The sequence below is a fragment of the Lampetra fluviatilis genome, chromosome 54 (assembly GCF_964198595.1).
Source record: "Lampetra fluviatilis chromosome 54, kcLamFluv1.1, whole genome shotgun sequence".
NCBI classification, from domain to species: Eukaryota; Metazoa; Chordata; class Hyperoartia; order Petromyzontiformes; family Petromyzontidae; genus Lampetra; species Lampetra fluviatilis.
In genome coordinates this window covers 8642789-8663076 of record NC_136328.1, presented here as the reverse complement: position 1 = coordinate 8663076, position 20288 = coordinate 8642789, and the positions used below count along the sequence as shown (strand labels likewise).

Here is a 20288-nt window from a genome sequence, read left to right as displayed (position 1 = left end):
GATGGCGCTATTGTGTACAAACTTGGTTGTCCGAGTTCGATTCCCGCTCACGGCCAACACCAGTGACGATTATCTAAATCGGTATCTGGGCCTCCCGTAGGTCAACTCAGCTTCAAATGAGTACCTGGTGAGATGTGTAAACATTGCCACTGGGGAGATGTGGTCTGGTGTGATGCTGGCCACCCACCCCCTTGTGCGCAGTGCCGGCCTTCTTAAGTGCTCGCTAACAGGACTTGCCCAACAGTCTGTTAAAGCTATATAGGGATCTTTGTTTGTCTTTGGTGCCACTTTGAAAGTTAACATTATCACACACACACAAAACGCTTGCTCAGTGCATTTTACTAGAACAAAGTTTATTATTCACATTTAATGACATTTACAAAACGGTTTTTTTTTCTAAACGGCCTCTCATCGTTGTGTTAACACTTTCATAACTGTAGCAGATGCAACTGTATCCGGACTGTTTTAAATACATCAAAAATGTAGAAAAAATAAGAGTAGGGTAAGTATGAACTGCCTATGACCAAATTATCAGGAATGTATCCGATCTCGGCAGCTAAGCTGATTTGAGCCTGGACAACGCTTTTGACGGGCGACCACCATGCAAGTCAGTTTCGTTATAGGATGCTGCGGGGCTACACGGTGGTCAACAGCAAAGTTGGAGCAAAAATAATCGTTCGACTGTACTTTCTATGCGCCCCACGTATATGAACCTACCACGGGTATGAACCTACCACCACAGACCTGCACAGACCAGTGCGGTGAAAGTATGGTCAAATAACCCCCACGGCCCACTCGGTGTGGGCAGGGTGTGGGCAGGGTGTGGGCAGGGTGTGGGCAGGGTGTGGTGAGGGTGTGGTGAAGGTGTGGGCAGGGTGTGGTGAGGGTGTGGTGAGGGTGTGGGCAGGGTGTGGTGAGGGTGTGGGCAGGGTGTGGTGAGGGTGTGGTGAGGGTGTGGTGAGGGTGTGGTGAGGGTGTGGTGAGGGTGTGGTGAGGGTGTGGTGAGGGTGTGGGCAGACTCTCCTTCAGTAGTGGATTGACTCGAGGACAGGCAGGGCTTCGTGTCAGCTGGGTCTGTGCTGGTCTAGTAGTATCCACTGCAAAGGCTGTGGATACTAATAGTAGTCACTTGCTATCTACTCCAGTCTACAGGCCACCCAGAAAATATTTAAGTGAGAAATGAAACCCTGAGGAAAGGCTTAACCTGGCACATGCCTGGGTGCCCAGTGAACGATTATGACCCTGTCAAAGGTGGAGCCATTGGTCATCAAAATGCTTAACATTAATGCACCCTATTTTTTATTGAAGTTGTTGCTGAAATATGGTGTGTAACTGGGATAGAGACTCGCAATATTACGTGGGCCACATGGACTAGCCAAGGTTGTGTTTTGCATAGACCAATCACTTGCTCTTTTTAACGTGTGTTTTCATTGGCTAGAGAACTCTCCACCGCCACTTCTACACCATTACAAGTCGCCATACAGTTGCCAAATCTGTTGATGTTTTGGGGCAACGATTGCCCTAAAACATCTCCAATGTTTCATGGTGCATAGACACAGCGGGTGCTGCGCTAACTATTGACACGACGTGCGGTGATGACGGTGAAGGGGGCGGCGGTAGGTTTGGCGACTCAGAATTCATCCAGCAGATCCATGATCCTCTTCTGCTCGGCCTGCCGGAAGTCTTCGCTCTTGGCATCACCCAGGCTCTCTGTGTACTCTGTGAGACAAGGGCAAAAAGATGTAAGCCAATTACAGCTGGACCCGGGGCCCCATCGGTGTTAATTTTTGTTCATGAAATTATGAAAATATTCGTGTTTTTTTTGTTATGTTAGTCAACAATGTCTGTAAGGTGACAAAAGTCAACTGGCATAACGATGACCACCCACCAAAACCGATCAAGCATGACTATATTACACTGCGTTATTAAGAGAATGCATTGTACTTAGGAAAACTACGAATGGTAATTGCATAGATGTTATGTTTAAACATTTCTTTACGGAGTTTTCTGATTTGCTTACCTGATATTGAGGTAGGAAACATTTCTCACACCCGCAAATCAACATTCAATGACTAAGAGTGGCTTAAACATGACTGCTGTAGTCATCTGGACTATGAGAGTGACTGAATTAATCCACAGACTAACTTAAAAAAAACTAAAACTATAAACTATTTTTATTTTACCAAGGCCCACTGAGCTATATAGCTCTTTTTCGGAAGCAACGTAGACATCACAAATGATAGCGCAACGAAGTGGCTTATTACGTGGACATTTATAACAGCCAAATACTTTAAACGCGTGATGTTGATTCTAAATGTGAAGGGAATAACCGGAGAACCCGGAGAAAAATTCACTCAACCAAGGGGAGAACACGCAAACTCGTAGCGGCTTTTGGCTGGCCATCGAACAAAGCCGGTGACCGCATCGTGCGCTTTCAGATGCACTTCTGCGGCCGTCTGGAACGCTCTTCCTTCCGATATTAGGAAGCCACTAGAGCAGGAGTCGGCAACCGGAGCCGCATGCGGCTCTTTAAGGACTGCTGCTTCATGACGTTATTCACATGTATTGTGGCTCTTAACATGGAGTTTTTTTTTATTGAATTTGCAAAAAAATGGCTCTTCTTGTTAATTTCGTCGTCGACCCCTGCACTAGAGCTATGCACTTTTTAATTAGAGTGAAAACTCATTTCTTTAAAACTGCTGTCAGTGTTTAGTTTGTTGTCCTTCCCCCTCCGCACCTCCGATTAGCACGGTTGGCTACGTACGGTGTGAAAGAAGTTCAACATACGTACATAAGACTCAAAGAGACCCATAGACTAACACAAAGACCCATAGTTTTTTGTCCTCCCCCCCCCTACCACACCTCTGATTGGCACGGTTGGCTACGTACGGTGCAAAAGAAGTTCAACATGCATACATACATCGGCGCATACAACAGTCACCATGAGTTGCAGCCTTGTCGGGTGTTGGGAACGTGTGCGATCGTGAACGAGCCGTGGCCACGAACCTCGGATGATGTGACGCACCACCTTCATAGAGCCACCGCGCAGGTTCAAGATCTGGTTGACTCGCTGCCGGATCTACGCACGCACGTACACACGCACGCGATCGCCAGCGTCATGCCAAGTCAAGCAGTGGATTGAGAACGATGTAAATAATTATTCATATTTCTTGGGAGGAAAAACTGGAACACCGATATGCCAATAGTTCTGCATGTTAACTGCATGAACCAAACTCTGAAATGTATCCACTTTAAAACAACGATATTTTGAAATCACCACCATGACTTTGCCTGATTGGACTTTCATTTAACTGAGGATGCACATGTTACATTTAGATATGTTAGAACTAATCCCTGGTACCGACACGGTATGGGGAAGGCCTTCATCCAAAAGTGGATTTACATACCGGTTAACACATAATCATGGACGTAATAATAAAAGTTATTGATTCTTACATGCACAATCAGACGTATGCGTTCCGCGAGCGAGATAATTTACTTGAATCTCTGCATTGTTACATGCCTCATGATGAATACCAACGTTAGGCAATGGGAATCACCCGCCAGTGTGTACAGGTGAATATTCATTATTACACCCCACAAGGGGAAAGCTGCCGGTGTGTGAAGGTTATCACACTGGCGAGCACACCGGACCTGAGATCTAGAGGTCACCGGTTTGGTTTGACCTCCTGGAGCGGCGGTTGAAATTATTTCGCTTATTTAGCTGCTATACATTTCCACACGACAAGCCACTTTGTTGAGCTGTAATTTGTGGCCAGGTCGCTTCTGAAAAATAAGTGAAAATACCTCAGAGAACTTTGCCTGGTAGGATGGGGATGGTTTAGTTTTATTTGTATGTGTTTGGGTGATTTGTTTACCTTTCTTGTACTTTGCACTGCTATCGTGTTTTTCTACTGTTTGTTGTTGTAACGTTCTTATTCGTGCACACCACAGTTAGTCGATCGGTCAAAGACGTCTGGCTAGCGTGGAAGAGTAGGCCAACGTTCCCTCCAGAAGAGCTCTCCCGAGTGGAGGCCCTTCCACCAGGAGTGGTGGCCAGCCAACAACCGCATGGCCACACCTTCGCCGTCGCTCCGCACATGGCCACGCGCTGCCGCGTGACACGGTGGCAGCCGTGCTGGCGTTTCGTCGCACCTGCGCCACGCCGGACGTGGAGATCTCCAGCATGACGTAGTCCACCAGCTGCAGCACGAAAAGCCCGGCGTCTAGCCGGCGCAGGTAGAAGTCGTCCTGTGCCTCGTCGTCGATAATCTCACCCCTCCGCACCATCTCCTGCACCACAACCGCCGCCACATCGTTCAACGCAGCCCACCGTCGTCCTTGTGCGTAGTCCACTCATTTGTATGCTCGACACAGCCGCTGGCTATTCATTGCGTTGTTCGTTAATTTGTAGGTTCAATGTGCTTGCGCAAGACCATTACCGTTGCATATTTCTGTGCGACAAGAACGGTCACACGTGTGTACGTTTCACCGCGTCACTCACGTGCTTCTCTCCCTCGATCTTCTTGTCGGCAGCGGAAACTGTCTCCAAGTACTTGAAGTGCAGCTCCATCAGCCGGTCCACCTGGCAACCGACAAACATTAACCAAGAGAGGTGAGCGGGTGACTCGGTGGCCCGGGCAGCTACTCATGAGTAAACTCAAATGAGTGACTATTTTCTTATTTTACCAGGTAAGGCCCACTGAGCTATATGGCTCTCTTTCAAGAGTGACCTGGCCACAAATGATAGCTCAACAAAGTGGCTTATCACGTGGACATTTATCGCAGCCAAGTACTAAACAGTGTTCTCAAGAGCACGAGTTGATAAGTCTCAGTCCCCTCACAAACGATTACAATAATAAACATCGCTTGGTATTGGACTCGATTCGGATAGATTCTGGCTCTGAGCTAAAAAAAAAATAACATAGTTTGACCGTCGAGCAACAAACAATATCACAGCAGAGGTTGTGGGACGAGTGCCACTCAAAAGCACTTCTGCTGGCCATTCACTGACAAATGGGGCGCAACGCTCTGTATAACTTAAAAATGCATCCTTCGTCTGATGACGCTGATAGAATTGGAATCATGCGGGGCGGGGGGAAGACAAGTACAGAATATCATCGATTATCACCATACAGTCGATCATCGATTATCAAGCGGATTCGGGGGGGAGGGAGGGGACGCCAGATTAAAAAAAACGCCAAATAATCACTACCTGACATTATTTAAAATAGTTTATTTTTGTACATTCTTGTCTGACATGTGTTTAGGTGTTGTCATATGTTTTTTTGTGTTTTACATTTGTTTACTAAATGAAATTAGGATAAACATACAATTAGAAAATAATTAAGATCCTACTTTAAAAAGTTACCGTATTTACGTTACCGTGCTTACTACTCCAATCTCAAAGACTCTGCATAGGGTGATGTAAACATTATTTTCATCGTTTAAGTTGTCTGTCGTGTATAATGTACTGTATATAATCTTTAACACTGAAATCAAGCATCGCTACTTTTCTTTGTCATGCACACGGTGCCAATCGCTGGACTGGTTACAGCCTTTGGAGCGGTTTTACCGGTTTGGCCGGATTGGCCCGGAGCAGCCAAATAATGTTGGAAGCAACTATTGGAAGCAACCGTATAATGGTGCGGTGCCGGATAATCGATGATCAACTGTGATGATCCACTGAGCGAGTCGGAACGAGCGGCCACACCTTCTCACAGTCGGTCTCCACAAACTTGTTGATGAGCCGTGTGCGCTGCTGCCCCTTGAGGTTCCTCAGCATGGAGGAGATGATGGAACACACGTGCTCTGCGGGGACACGGGGACGTCACAGGCGGCAGTGGGGAACACGCCAAGAGATTTGCGGTCCACCCACAAACACGCCGCTCCTGCGTGTGGTTATGTACAGCGGAACACGTTAAAAGGTCGCGCTCATTAAACACCACAAATGAACCGAAATACCTCACTGATGTCGTCAAGGAGCATAAACCATCATCACGCAAACTCCGGTCATCCTCACAGCAGAGGCTTTTAGCTGGCCATCGAACAAAAAGTCATCGCACGCTATCAGATGCGCTTCTGTGGCCGTTTGGAATTCTATTACTTCCGATATCAGGATGCCACAGGAGCTATGCACTTTTATATCTAGAATGACAACTAATTTCTTTAGAAGCACATTGTCCTTCCCCCTGCACCCCCGATTAGGATAGTTGGCTACATACGGTGCGAAAGAAGTTCAACATACTTATGCATTGTTGAACTGGCCGCCCCAGGGCAAAACCTGGCCCACAGTGGTTCACTGAGACATTTTTATTTTCCTTATTAAAATAATTTACCTGGAAAATCCCTTGAGATGGAACATCTCGTTTGCAAGGGTGAGAGATGAGTGATAAACAAAAGAGATGAAAGAGCTGTATGCAAGAGATGAGGATAAGTGAAAATTACAGCGAGATACACGACAGGGATGTGACTGCTGGAGACAAGACATATAGATTAGTGGTATTCTCAGGTTTTTTTTTCGGTAAAGTCACGTAGGTAAAACATTAAAAGTAATGAAAGTAAAATAAAACAAAACAAAAATAAAAATAAAATTCACGACGTTTCGGAGGCAACACAAGTCTCCGTCATCAGGTGGGACCGTCACAGCCAGATTAGCTGCATCAAGTGAAGCAATGATTCAAAATGTAATCCCTTATAAGCAAGTTGAAGGGGGGGAGGAGAGGGGGGGGGAGTTCATCAGAATGTGGTAGCCAATGAATGGAACGTATCGGGAGGGAGGGGGGTGGGAGGGGGAGGGAGCCAACAAAACATTTGGCGACGGCTTGGACGCGGCTGCTGCGCACGCCAACACAATGGGCAGAAAGGGGGGAGGGGAGGTCTGATACACATGATAGAACAAAGGAACGAAAATGCCCATGTTTATACCAATGCAGGCTGAAAAATGAAGAGAGTACTGTTAAAAATAACTGGGGATGTTAACACTCGGTGAAGTAAATTAAAATAGTGCCTGTCAGATAAGATGGTCCAAAAAGTGTAATTAAGTCTTTTTTGCGTGGTTAATAACATCTTTCCAGTGATTACTGAGTTTGTACCCATCATCACGGTTGAAATTATGTACATAATTTAATTTACTTCACCGAGTGTTAACATCCCCAGTTATTTTTAACAGTACTCTCTTCATTTTTCAGCCTGCATTGGTATAAACATGGGCATTTTCGTTCCTTTGTTCTATCATGTGTATCAGACCTCCCCTCCCCCCTTTCTGCCCATTGTGTTGGCGTGCGCAGCAGCCGCGTCCAAGCCGTCGCCAAATGTTTTGTTGGCTCCCTCCCCCTCCCACCCCCCTCCCTCCCGATACGTTCCATTCATTGGCTACCACATTCTGATGAACTCCCCCCCCCTCTCCTCCCCCCCTTCAACTTGCTTATAAGGGATTACATTTTGAATCATTGCTTCACTTGATGCAGCTAATCTGGCTGTGACGGTCCCACCTGATGACGGAGACTTGTGTTGCCTCCGAAACGTCGTGAATTTTATTTTTATTTTTGTTTTGTTTTATTTTACTTTCATTACTTTTAATGTTTTACCTACGTGACTTTACCGAAAAAAAAAAAAACCTGAGAATATGAATCATTGCAGTCACGAAAGCTTCAAATCTAGATTAGTGGTAACGTGTGCATACAATGACATCACATGACAGGCCCAGGATGTGATGTGACGTGGCCCATCAGTACACGCTCATTTTAGTGTGGTCCGTCGGAGGATACAATTCAAGTGCAGCTCGATAGAGACGCAGCCGAGTGTTTACCTTTAAAAATAACTTCATTTGAAAAAGAGGGAAAATCTGCGGAAGCGGGAGCAGCCCGTGGTAACTGTTCCTATTAGTGGAACCATAACGAGTACTCACGGGCACTTCCACAGATTTCTAAATTCTCCACAGCCAACCAGCGCAAGGAATCTATTCCTCGCACCTCCGAGTTGTCCTCTCTCTTCGAGAGGGAATAGTGCGAGGCGCGTTTGAACTCTAAATTGTTATCAAGTCTCTTTACACACGAGTGCAATGATCGATTACCAGGTAAGGCCTACTGAGCTGTGTAGCTCTTTTTCTGAAGCGACATGGCTATCATTAATGATAGCTCAACGAAGCGTCTTATCGTCGCGTGGAAATTTATTGCGGCCAAAATGGCCTAGGGCGGCCTTACCCTCGTGCTCCTTCTCGGACATGCCAGCCTTTTTGGCCCTGCCGGGTGTCTTCATGAAGAGGGGGAAGATGCTGCGCAGGCCCAGGATGTCCACAAACTTGTGGCAGTTGTCGGCGCCGTCCGGCCCCACCATGGCGTGGTCCAGCACCTTGAGGGCGCTGTTGCGGGAGCGCTTCTTCTCCCTGCCGGCGCAAGCGCGCCAACACGCACGCACATACCCCACTCCCCCGTCACGCTTGCCCCCAAACCGTCGTCACGGATTCATTTTAACTTTCCGACTCAAGTTGAAAGCGTCGGTGCATGAGCTCCGTGTGCCTGTTTAATACGTTCTCGTACAGACGGTAGGATAAGAATATTAACTTGAATGCTAAAGGTTTTTGTTGCTTTTAGGGACTTTCCGTATAAAAAACAGTCCACATTTATCAACCGGCCACAGAAGCACCGATAAAACCCGGTGATAAATGGACAAGCCTCTTTGGCCAAGGTGATGAGGTCACAAGCAACCTGCACGCCTCGCCTCCGCGTTATGTCATTACTTGAGATTCATGAAACCTTTCCCAAAGAATACACAATAGTTATCAAGATCGGACTTAATGTACTGAACCGTCGCTGTGATCATCAATCATTCGTGACATGCGCAAATCTACGGCACGTGTGTATGTGCGCGTGCGTGGATCAAGAGGTCCGGGTGAGCGCAACTCGTTGCTCACCGCAGCATGAGGTTCATGAGCTGCAGGCCCTCCCCACGCAGGAAGCGCTCGCGGTTCGACGCCAGCATGAGGCACGAGCAGAGGCAGTCAAAGAGGTTCTCCATCATCTCCCCCTCCTCCCCACTCGCCGGGTCGTGACGCTTGAACACCTGCGTGTGGCCAACGGGAACGCCGTCGGTACGGGCTTTAAAATAAGGAGGGGGTGCTTGTATGTACGTAAGTATGTTGAACTTCTTTCGCAACGTACGTAGCCAACCGTGTTAAATCGGAGGTGCGGGGGGAATGAATGTCACTGCACAAACAAGTGTTATAGGCTGTGAGGCTACATGGGAAGGCAGCAGAGGCCTTTGCAGGGAAATCCATCGCTGAACCAAACTTCACCAATCCACACTGACCGGCGTGGGGCAGAACGGTAAAACAACCCCCACGACCCCCATGGCCTATTGGGAGGCCCTCATCCAGCAGTAGATTGAGAGAAGAGGCTCCCCGCATGTACGTAGCACACTTACCGAGAGCTGCTGTAGAAGCACGTCGATCCCTTCCATCTCTCCCAGGAGTTCTCTGTTAGCTGCATCACGCAAACACACACGGACCTTTATTATGAACACTATTAGTCGCAAACAGAAGCAGACAAGGGAGGTAATTTGGTAAGGTTCACATGTTCATCATCATACCATGGTCACCATCATCACCACCAAGTTCTGGCCTTTACAGATGCATTTCGTTTTCATCAAAACTATGTTTAGTTTGTTGTCCTTCCCCTGCACCTCAACATACATATGAAGCCATCGTCACCAATGCAGTCTTTACAATTTACACAGTCCCTTTAAAGCCCAGAGCAGGCGCAACGGTTCCCCTTTTCCACTTGCACATCCGAGCCAGGCCAGCGTGAGGGCCCCTCACAGTACACGTGGTATTCTGCCAGCTCTTTGCCGTGCCAAGCTGGAACCAAACCGCAATACGATGGCATCACGAGACACTGGTTCGGGGGCCAAGCAGGGCCAGGGGGGGGGGCGGGGTTAACTGTGCTTTCTGGAACCTCGCGAGCCGTGAGGGGGGCGGCTTCGCACAGGCCTCGGGGGGAAGGGCTGGCTTGGCACGGGCATCGGGGGGGAAGGGCTGGCTTGGCACGGGCATCGGGGGGGGGGCTGGCTTGGCACGGGCATCGCGGGGAGGGGGCTGGCTTGGCACGGGCATCGGGGGGGAAGGGCTGGCTTGGCACGGGCATCGGGGGGGGGGGGATGGCTTGGCACGGGCATCGGGGGGGGGCTGGCTTGGCACGGGCATCGCGGGGGGGGGCTGGCTTGGCACGGGCATCGGGGGGGGGGGGGGCGGATTGGCACGGGCCTCGGGTGGGCGCTAGCTTAGCATGGGCACTGGGGGGGGGCGGCTTGGCACGGGCCTTGGGGGGATGGCTTGGCACGGACCCTGGTGCGGCTCAGTTCCACAGTGTAAAAAAGGAAACGTGTGTCTCAGCAACGGCAAGCTGGGGGAGGGCGATGTTGTGGGGGGTGTGGACACCTCACCGTCATTGTTCTGCAGGAGGATTGAGAGGATTTCGCTGCAGTACAGCTTGTTCGCGTCAAAGGGCATCTTGGCCTGCAATCCGCAGCAAAAGGACAACGATGATGACACCTCAAAAAAACCTCTGACAAATTGCAGGCACGGTTTGTATGTAGAATTTCTTTCGCACCGTACGTAGCTAATCATGCGAATCGGGAGGTGTGGTGGGGTGGTGGTGCACGCCTATGACCCAGCACTTTTGAGGTGAGAGTTAGTGGATCGGGCAGAGAGATGTGTGAAACTCGTAGATTATGATGTGGTTGTAAGGAGTGAGATGCGAGTATATGGAGAGCAGTGTGGTGATGAGCAACTCGAAGCAGGTACTCTAGTCCCTCGGTTAACAGTGACATCGGTTAACGTTTTTTTTCGGTGAATGTTTCGCCTCCCATAGGACTCCATGTTTCGACCAACATTAAAATTTTGACTAACGGTACGTTTACGTTCGGAACGCGAGGCGCCAATTTCGGCCAACCCGAGCGATCTTAAGTGGGGCTGAGCCATGCCCTCAGCCAATCAGTGTTCCTCATTTATAAGCGTTCAGACCTCGACTGGCTTTGTTTACATGTTTTCCCTTTCTTATGTTTATTAATATTGTTTAAATGTAATAAACTATGTTTTTAGGGTCAAAAAGGTCAACTTCCGATCATCTTCGATCGGTTGAATGCTATTAACATGTATTTTATATATTGGATTAACAGTTATTTCGGTTAACAGTAGTTTTTGTGGAACGGATTAAAAAGGTTAACCGAGGGACTACTATATGATTATTATGGTTACGCTTGTTTACCCAGGAAAGCCTCGCCGAGTCTAAAGTCTTTTACAAGAGGCCCCTGCCAAGTTTTCACAATAGGGGGCGATGGTGCAATGTGAAATCCCAGTTGCCTAATTTGTAGGTAATTCTTCAGCACTGTGAAGTTTTGGCAAACACCAGTTGCGTTGTTTCCAGCTCATATTAGGATCATGGAAACGTGACGAGAAGCAGTAAATGATTACGTATGAACTTGACGGCCGTACGGTCGTTAATGAGCATAAACCGTGGCACGAACTCCAGTCATCCTCGCAGCAGCAGCAGCAGCAGCAGCAGCTTTTGGCTAATAATCAAAGACGGTCACCGCATTGCGCGCTTCCTTCCAATATTAAGAAGCCACTGGAGCTATGCACTTTTAAATCATCTACATTTAAAACGAATTTCTTGAGGAACTGCTTTTTGTGTTTAGTTTGTTGTACTTCCTCCCCCCCGCACCTCCGATTAGCACGGTTGGCTACGTACGGTGCGAATGAAGTTAAACATACATATGTATATACACGTGTGTGAGGATCGAGGTACAGACATGAGGAACGGCGGACTGCGTCTCACCCGTATCCGCTTGAGCAGCCACTGCATGAGGCCCTGTCGCGCGGCCTCCGTGCTCATCTCTGGCCGGAACTCCGTCAGGTTCTCGATGATCGCTGTAACGCCATACGAGGGGGTTCACAGGTGAGCTATCCGTGTGAGGCTCACGTGCGAGACTGTACCGTTGTGGGGGTGTTAGGTGTGAGCGTCCTACCTGTGCGAGAGGCGAGTGTATGACATCGCCTTTCTCTTCGCGGCTCTGCAGTGAATGTTGTAAGTTTCTGTGGGTGAGGTGTGAGCTTCGTGCTACAGTGGGAGTCGAGAGGAAGGTGCGAAGGTTCTAGCTCAGGCGTCGGCAACCTGCGGCTCCGGAGGCGCATGCGGCTCTTTAAGGACTGCTTCGTGACGTTATTTATTAAGGACCACCGTTGCGTATTCACATGCATGGCGGCTCTTGAAATATTGAGTTTTCTTTACTAAATTCCCAAAAAATGGCTGCTATTTTGGTTGTCACTTGTTCTAGCTGTATGGAAACCAGGCGTGAAGTTCCTACCGGGACAGCAGGAGCAGGGAACCTGTGGCCTGTGGACCACATACAAACGGCCCACAACTTAATATCCAATGACATGTGGTAGCCACACAAGGCCAACTGCTTCGAAAAGGCCCGCAAATGATATTTATCTGTCACCGCATGCTTCTTGACCGCCTTAATCGGGTATTATTTCTGACCTGGCTGCAAAAATGGTTTCCAATTTTCGCACTCAACCACTCCTGTCACTGGAATGGCCTCTACACTCGGTCGCAACGCATGTCGTTATTTTTTGCTTGATTACAGACTAACGCTAACCTCTAGTGATAATGTGGTTGTTGCCCAGAATATCAATTTTGAAGGTCCTATTCGGCCCAAACAAAAGTGGTTCTTCCCCACCCTTGCTGTGCAAGGTCAGGATTGAGGATCGTAGCTGCAATGGGGGCTTTAGATATAAGGGTCTCCCCTTTTTGGCGATCATCAGTGGGGCTCGTTACAGCTATACACCTGCTTGGGGATCATCAGTAGGTGCTCATTACAGTGGCATTAAAGTGACACACTCCACTGCTCCTGCCTGACGCGGTTATCATCTGGGCTCGACCACCTGAATGTGAAAATTAAGTTGTTGCTCTGCATCTACATCAGCAGCCATACGACAGAAGAAGAAGTGGGGCTCACACGTGCCGTGATTTGATCTCGTGCGTTTGAAGCGAGGAGACTCACCGAGCGTGTTGTGAACGCCGACTGCCTCCTCCTTGGTCGCCTCGTCGAGTCGCTCCAGGTTCTGCACCAGCAGCGCCACCACTTGCTCGTTGAGCTGCAGGGAGAGTGCGCGGATAGCGAGCGCAATGTATGTACGTTGAACTTTTTTCGCACCCATACGTAGCTAAACCACGCTAGTCGGAGGTGCGGGGGCCACAAACTAAACACAAGAGGCAGTTCTAAAGAAATGAGTTTTCAATCAGCCACCGGTCGCTGCCGTCGACGGCGCAATATAATTTTTCTTGTCACCATACGACGCAAAAGAAACGTTCGCGATATGACAAATATGGCGATATCAGTTTCCCACAGCTCTGCGATTAGCGCTAACAACACAACACGCAAAGGCGTGCTGTTCTCAATGCAAGGCACAATGGCAGTTATGCCTTACCGCTGTTTGTGAGCACGTTAGTACACCAATTTTACAGCTTGCAAGACGCATTCGCCTGTTGCGATAGGGGTTTCTCATCACAAACAGGGAGAGCGTTTCGTTTTTTATTGCGATGTGCTTCGCTCTCCTTCCAGCACGGATAAAGATGACGGCGTGGTGTGTGCGAGCGTCCGTCAGTCGTAAAAGTGCGGCGTCAGAACCCGCGCGTGAACCACGGTGTTGGTCACTGCTCGGGAGACGAGCATGCGTCTGCTGCTTAATTCTCCAGGCGTTTCGATATTCGTCGCAACTTTCAGGAACCCATCCTCGACATAAAGCAGGGTATTATTGTGCCACCTAAGGTGGCAAAACTTTAGTGGTACCAATTATATCAAATATAGATTGAATTATAAAGCTAATAAGAGTAAAGTATTTTATAAAGCCACTCACATGCAATGGTTAGCATAGAATTCACTGTTACTGCCCATGTAAATAAAATTAAATCACTGAGGTCCTTCCACCGCAGAAGGCACTAACAAGTCAGAATCAGAATCTTTATTTATCCTGGAGAAATCTGATGAGCTGTGAAGCTCTTTTTCACAGATGTCCAGGAGGGGCAGGTCAAGAGAGTTACAACTATGACAAAAACGATAAGAGTGCAAAGTATAGGAAAGGTAAGCAAATCACTATGAATAAATAAACAAATACTAAAATTTTATCTTACCGGGTAAAGCCCAGAGCTATTCGTTATTTTTCAGAAGCGACCTGGCCACAAACGATAACTCTACGAAGTGGCTTATCATCACGTGGACATTTATCAGCAATCAAAAATTCTAGACGCGTGTTGATTAAAAATGCGCAAAGAAAGAAAAGCAGAGGCAGGTCAAGAAGTTACAACATAACTAAACGCCTGGTTTGTATCTCGGCGACCGACAGCGAATACGGCACGGCGCGAGTGCTTACGAGCGCATCGGTCAGCGTCCGCGCGCCCTCCTGGCTCTCGTGCAGTGTGTCCACGTCCGTGAGCTCCTGCAGGAGGTCTACCACCTCGATGGCGATATGTACCCCGGGGGTCAAGGACTCCAACCACGCACGTGCGAAAGCTGAAAAGAACGCAACTGGTGTTTCGGCCAAAACATCCCAGCGCTGGAGAATTACCTACAAATTACTCAACTGGGATTTAACATTGCAGCATCGCCCCCGACTGTGATAACTTGGCAGGAGCCTCCTGTAAAAGACTTGAGACTCGGCGAGGCTTTCCTAGGTAAACAAGCGTAACACAATAATAATTACTTCTGGCTCATCATCATCACACTCCTCTCCGTATACTCGCATCTCACTCATAAACATCAGCATTCACAATCCTCATAACATACGGCAGGATCTCCCTCAGCGTGAGTCTGGGAGTTTCACACATCTCTCTGCCCGATCCACTAACCCTCACCACAAGAGTGCTGGGTAGCACTTTCATCAATCCACTGCTGGATGAGGGACTCCACGTGCCATGCGAGTTTATCTGAGCATTGACCTCAAATTGTAAATGTTCTTGGTTTACTCGACAACACACCGTTGTGTCGGGTGGTGGCGGGTTAACGACACATTTATATTTAAGTGATCTAACCCAAAAAAAAAACATTAATGGATTTATCAGTCCCACATCATGGATGGACATCATGGATGTGGGACCATAGATATACAATAGGTACTACTGCCCATACCGTATAGTCGTACAACAAACATACGAAACAGATAATCAAGTGACAAAGTACTCCTCCCCTCTCCATCATCACCTCCTCCCTCTCTCTTCTCTCCTCTTTTCGTCTTTGTTCACTCTCTACCTGCTCCTCTCCCATCTCCTCTACTTGTCTCTTCTACTCTTAACCTGAAATATCGTTTTTTCGTAACCAACACAATGATCCACGTTTGTTCTTGGGTTAGGCCCCGCAGTAGTTTTATGCCAAAATCCTTGCCATTATCCCTGCGCCACCCGATAATATTGTCACATTTACACAGATATTACACTGTACATCGTGCATTGATCAAATTCTGACTAAGAAGGCTCCTTCCTCATCAGCGGCTTATGGTGCTTTTCACAACTGAAGTCAACATCAACAAAGGATGCTTCGCTCAATTAGGTGGGTAGTGTGCTTGGATACGGAGTGGTCTTCTGCCCATAATGTAGTACAGCCCTCGCTGACTCGTGGCTTTACATACAGCTACTACGAACTGACAAACATTCTTTCTGTCACACCATTGCAGACACGTATCGTGATTAGAAAAAGAAAAACAATTGCACATAAGGACCAGGATCATGCCCCTCTTCATTCTATTTTCCTAAAAAATATCTGAGCACGTTTAGACAATGAATTTAAAATGTGGCTGGTTGCGGGCTAAAGCCTATTCTTATTTTTTTCATAATTTTGATCATGGAAAAAATGTCCGATAGATACAGGGTGATGTACAGATGAAAAAACACACGGCTGTGAAAGGGTTAATGGATGGATCGTTACACAACCGATATTCATCACAGCCGCGTCGCATCCGGCAGCACTGCGGGATTAATCACGGTCACCCGCGGTCGGGCCGCGAAGGATATCGGTGTTGTCGTGGCTGAGGAGGCCCAGGAGCGACGTCACCGAGTTGAGGTCGACGAGCAGAGGGTAGAGCTCTGGCATCGTGGCGATCACGTGCATCTCCTGGATGACGTCGTTCAGGTCCAACTCGGACTCCATGAACCTGCACGTTAATTCGGGTCGGGTCGAGAATCAAACGTGTTACTCTGCTCCCTCGATTTCAGAGGCGCAATCGGCATCAGCGATACTGCCTTCAGAAGGTTAAGCAAAGTGCTAATAATAGAATATGATATAAACACAGACAAGCAAACGCGCACAAGCGATAATGTTAAACTGGGGATGCCTCACTTCTCTGGGTTGTCGGGGAATTTTATTCTGAGCTCCTGATTCTTCAGTGTCGTCTTCTCGAAGTTCAATACCATCCTCTTCACGCCGTTATCATCTAATGACTGGCCCTGTCAAAGACAACGATGGCAATTATGAATTTTTGTGGAAAGTTCTGCGAAGCGAGAATTTTTTTTTATCATTTCCCGTTCCGAGACGTCTGCAAGTTGCAGGGTGGGTCCTGTTCACCGCTGAATCTCGAAACGCGAAAGCGGTTCAGCGTTAATTTTATTTAGAGGCGAAGCATTGTTTTTTTCGAATAAAACATGTATTTGTAAATTCAAGCAAAACTCAAACATGCTTACGAAAGGTATTTTTTGTCTGTTTAAGAGTAAGGAGATTTCTACAAAAGAATCTAATCAAAACGATAAGCTTGCTTATCACATTTCCCTTTCTAAGATTTTTTCTTAGGTAGACAATTACTTTATGAAATATATTTCGAGTACGAAATATGAAAACAATATCATATCGTACCGTACTGCAACCCATGGCCTCCTCCCACCAAGACAAAGATCCCCGTATAGCCTAAACCGATTATAACAGCTGTTAGCGAGTATCACCAGCAGTGGGCGCCAACACTACCGCCAGCCATGCGAACCACCATACTCAGTATTACAAGTGTCACTACCACGAAAACCTCTCGTATGGAACAAAATATGCTTTCAAAATTATCAAACATACCAATACCGAACCCTCATAAATAAGGGACCGAGGTGTTACATGTATTTACTCAGGCATCTATTTTGCTGATGTTTTGCGTTTAGATGCACATAATTTAAAAGCCGGATCTCCCTTGAACACGAGACCTGTGGTGTCAATGGGTTTTCACCTGGCTTAGCGAAAGGCAATTAAAGAACATTTCATGTCCTTTAGCCACATCGCTGTGGATTATTAAACCTTCTCTCACCTTCCATCCCCACCTCTTCTCATCCACTGAGAGAGAAGTTGATGAGATCGAGGAACGTTTTTTATTTAGCAAATGCTTTTACACGTGACAATCGTACAGTTAGAGCGCCAGATACGCAAGAGAAATAAATATATTTGTCAGTGTTATATGTGAGTAAACGTCAGCCCACGTAGCCACAGAGCCATGTGACAGCCTCCCAGAGGTCGCAATCGGGTACCCGATACCCGTACCCTACCCGATACCCGGCTACCCGTACCCGGCCGGATACGGGTACCCGTTTGCGACCCTGGTGCGGCCGGGTACGGGTAGGCCGTGAGTCACTGGTGAGTAACCGTTTGTCACTCATTTCCCAACGTCTTGTCTCTTCTCACAATTCAAGTTCCTAGAATCAACCCACCCGCGCCTGCAATATGGCTTCATCCCAGAGGTCGCAATCGGGTACCCGATACCCGTACCCTACCCGATACCCGGCTACCCGTACCCGGCCGGATACGGGTACCCGTTTGCGACCCTGGTGCGGCTGGGTACGGGTAGGCCGTGAGTCACTGGTGAGTAACCGTTTGTCACTCATTTCCCAACGTCTTGTCTCTTCTCACAATTCAAGTTCCTAGAATCAACCCACCCGCGCCTGCAATATGGCTTCATCCCAGAGGTCGCAATCGGGTACCCGTACCCGTACCCTCCCCGATACCCGGCCGGGTACGGGTATCGGGTAGGGTACGGGTACCCGTTTGCGACCCTGGTGCGGCCGGGTATGGGTAAGGAATCAAAACCCGTTTGCGACCTCTGCAGCCTCCTCTTCCAGCACGTGCAGGGCAACAACAACCTGTCCGCCCGGTACACGCTGACGAACTTCACAGCCGAAGACGATGTTCTCCAAGGTCTCCTGGCTCTCCGCAATCACACGGCGGGGCTGTTGCGTAGCACGCCCCATCGATGCTCGGAAGCGGCGCACACCCCTCCTTAGCCTCCATCGTCCTCACCTCGTCATCCTTGCTCATCATTTCCACCTGCTGCTGCTGGTCGGTGGGGGGCTCCGCACGGCCCCTGCCGGGCCCGTGCTTGCGCGGTGGGTGCGGCAGCTCCTCCTCGCTGTCATCCTCCTCGTCGAGAACGCGCTTCGGCCCCTTGTCGGGCTGCGGTGGGGCGAGGAAAAGAGGTGGCAGAGAAAAGCAGACGGGAAGAAGATATGGAGCAGACGAGGGTGGACAGAGGAGCAGCACAGGATGATGGAGAACCAGAGGATGGTTGAGATAGAATATATTGCAATGTGGATTGATACAGTGTCTAAATGTAGCCGCATCTCAAGAAGTTGTACAGAAAGACTGGGCATATTTATTTTAAAGAGGTAGTCTTATGTCTGCATGTGAGTCTATGGGTCTCCCTAGGTCAATGGGTTTCTGCCCGGGTCTTTGGGTCTCCATGTGAGTCTAGACATATTTGGCAGTCTATTGGGTCTCAAAGTCTGTATGGGTCTCGGTGCGAGTCTGTAGGTCTCCATGTGACTATCGGTCTATATGCAAGTCTGTGGGTCTCTAAGCAAATATTTGAGTCTCTATTTCACTCTATGCGTTTCTACATAAGTCTGTGGGTCTTTGTGCGAGTCTTCGAGTTGCAGTGTGAGACTATGAACTCTGTGCGAGTCGTTGAGTCTCCAGGTGACTACGAGTTTCTGTGTATGCCTGTGGGTCTCTGTGGGAGTTTATGGGTTGCAGTGTGTGGGTCTATGATCTATCTTTATGCTTGTCTGTGGGTCTGTGTGTCACTCTATGGGTGTCTGTGTGACTCTACGGGTCACTGTGTGTGATCTATCTTTATGCAAGTCTGAGTATCCATGTGACTGTCTCTATGCAAGTACTGAGATTGCATGTAACTATGGGTCTCTGTGTAAGTCTGTGGGTCTCTGTGCGAGTCTACGGGTTGGAGTGTATGAGTCTGTGATCTTTCTCTATGCGAGTCTGTCGGTCTCTATGCAAGCCAATGAGCCTCCATGTGACTATGGGTCTCTGTGTGAGCCTGTGGGTCTCCATGTGACTCTATGGGTATCTGTCAGAGGTGGGACAAAGTCATTGTTATGCAAGTCCAAGTCGAGTCGCAAGTCATCAAATTCATGACTCGAGTCTGACTCGAGTCCAAGTCACATGACTCGAGTCCACATCTCATAGGTGGGACAAAGTCATTGTTATGCAAGTCCAAGTCGAGTCGCAAGTCATCAAATTCATGACTCGAGTCTGACTCGAGTCCAAGTCACATGACTCGAGTCCACACCTCTGGTATCTGTAACTCTACGGGTCTCTGTGCGAGTCTACGGGTCGCAGTGTGTGAGTCTATGATCTATCGCTACGCGAGATTGTGCGTCTCTGTGTGACTCCACGTGTCTTTATGCAACTCTATGAGTTTCTCTGCAACTCTATGAGTCTCCGTGTGACTCTATGAGTCTCCGTGTGACTCTATGAGTCTCCGTTGTGACTCTATGGGTCCCTGCGCGGCTCCACGTGTCGCAGTGTGTGAGTCTACGATATATCGCTACGCGAGATTGTGCGTCTCTGTGTGACTCCACGTGTCTTTATGCAACTCTATGAGTTTCTCTGCAACTCTTGAGTCTCTGTGTGACTCTATGGGTCTCTGTGCGAGTCCGTGAACCCTAAGGATCGCGTGGCCCTGGCATTGCGGCCCAGGCCGCGCGCGCCACCCTCGCTCCGTTCCGCCCCGGGACGCGGAGGCGCCTCGGCCGATGCCCTCGGGGGCAACGGCAGCGACTGAGAAGAGGGCGCCGGGAGATGCCCTTGAAGGTGGAGACTCTGAGTCCTGAACTTTAAACGACGACGACGATGCAACTTGAAAGTGCGCAGCCAATTCACCTGGAACTTCAGCAGCTCGGCGACATCCATTGCAGCGGGGCGCGATGTGACGTCATGTCACTCTGTAGCGTCGTCGTCGTCTCCCCTCCGTCGCA

At 48.6% G+C, this 20288-nt stretch overlaps 1 protein-coding gene across 1 annotated transcript; it reads right to left on the bottom strand.

Annotated features, from left to right (window-relative positions):
- Positions 1 to 353: 353 nt before the first annotated feature.
- Positions 354 to 20279, bottom strand: CTNNBL1 (catenin beta like 1). Its single transcript, XM_078879704.1, has 16 exons — positions 20194 to 20279; positions 18316 to 18468; positions 16390 to 16496; positions 16065 to 16204; positions 14432 to 14529; positions 13063 to 13156; positions 11835 to 11926; positions 10441 to 10513; positions 9424 to 9482; positions 8915 to 9063; positions 8205 to 8386; positions 5714 to 5811; positions 4505 to 4585; positions 4156 to 4293; positions 3007 to 3079; positions 354 to 1719 (listed from the first exon to the last, which is right to left on the bottom strand). The coding sequence occupies exons 1-16, from the start codon at positions 20221 to 20223 to the stop codon at positions 1631 to 1633; spliced, it is 1656 nt and encodes a 551-aa protein (XP_078735830.1). The 5' UTR covers positions 20224 to 20279; the 3' UTR covers positions 354 to 1630.
- Positions 20280 to 20288: the final 9 nt, after the last annotated feature.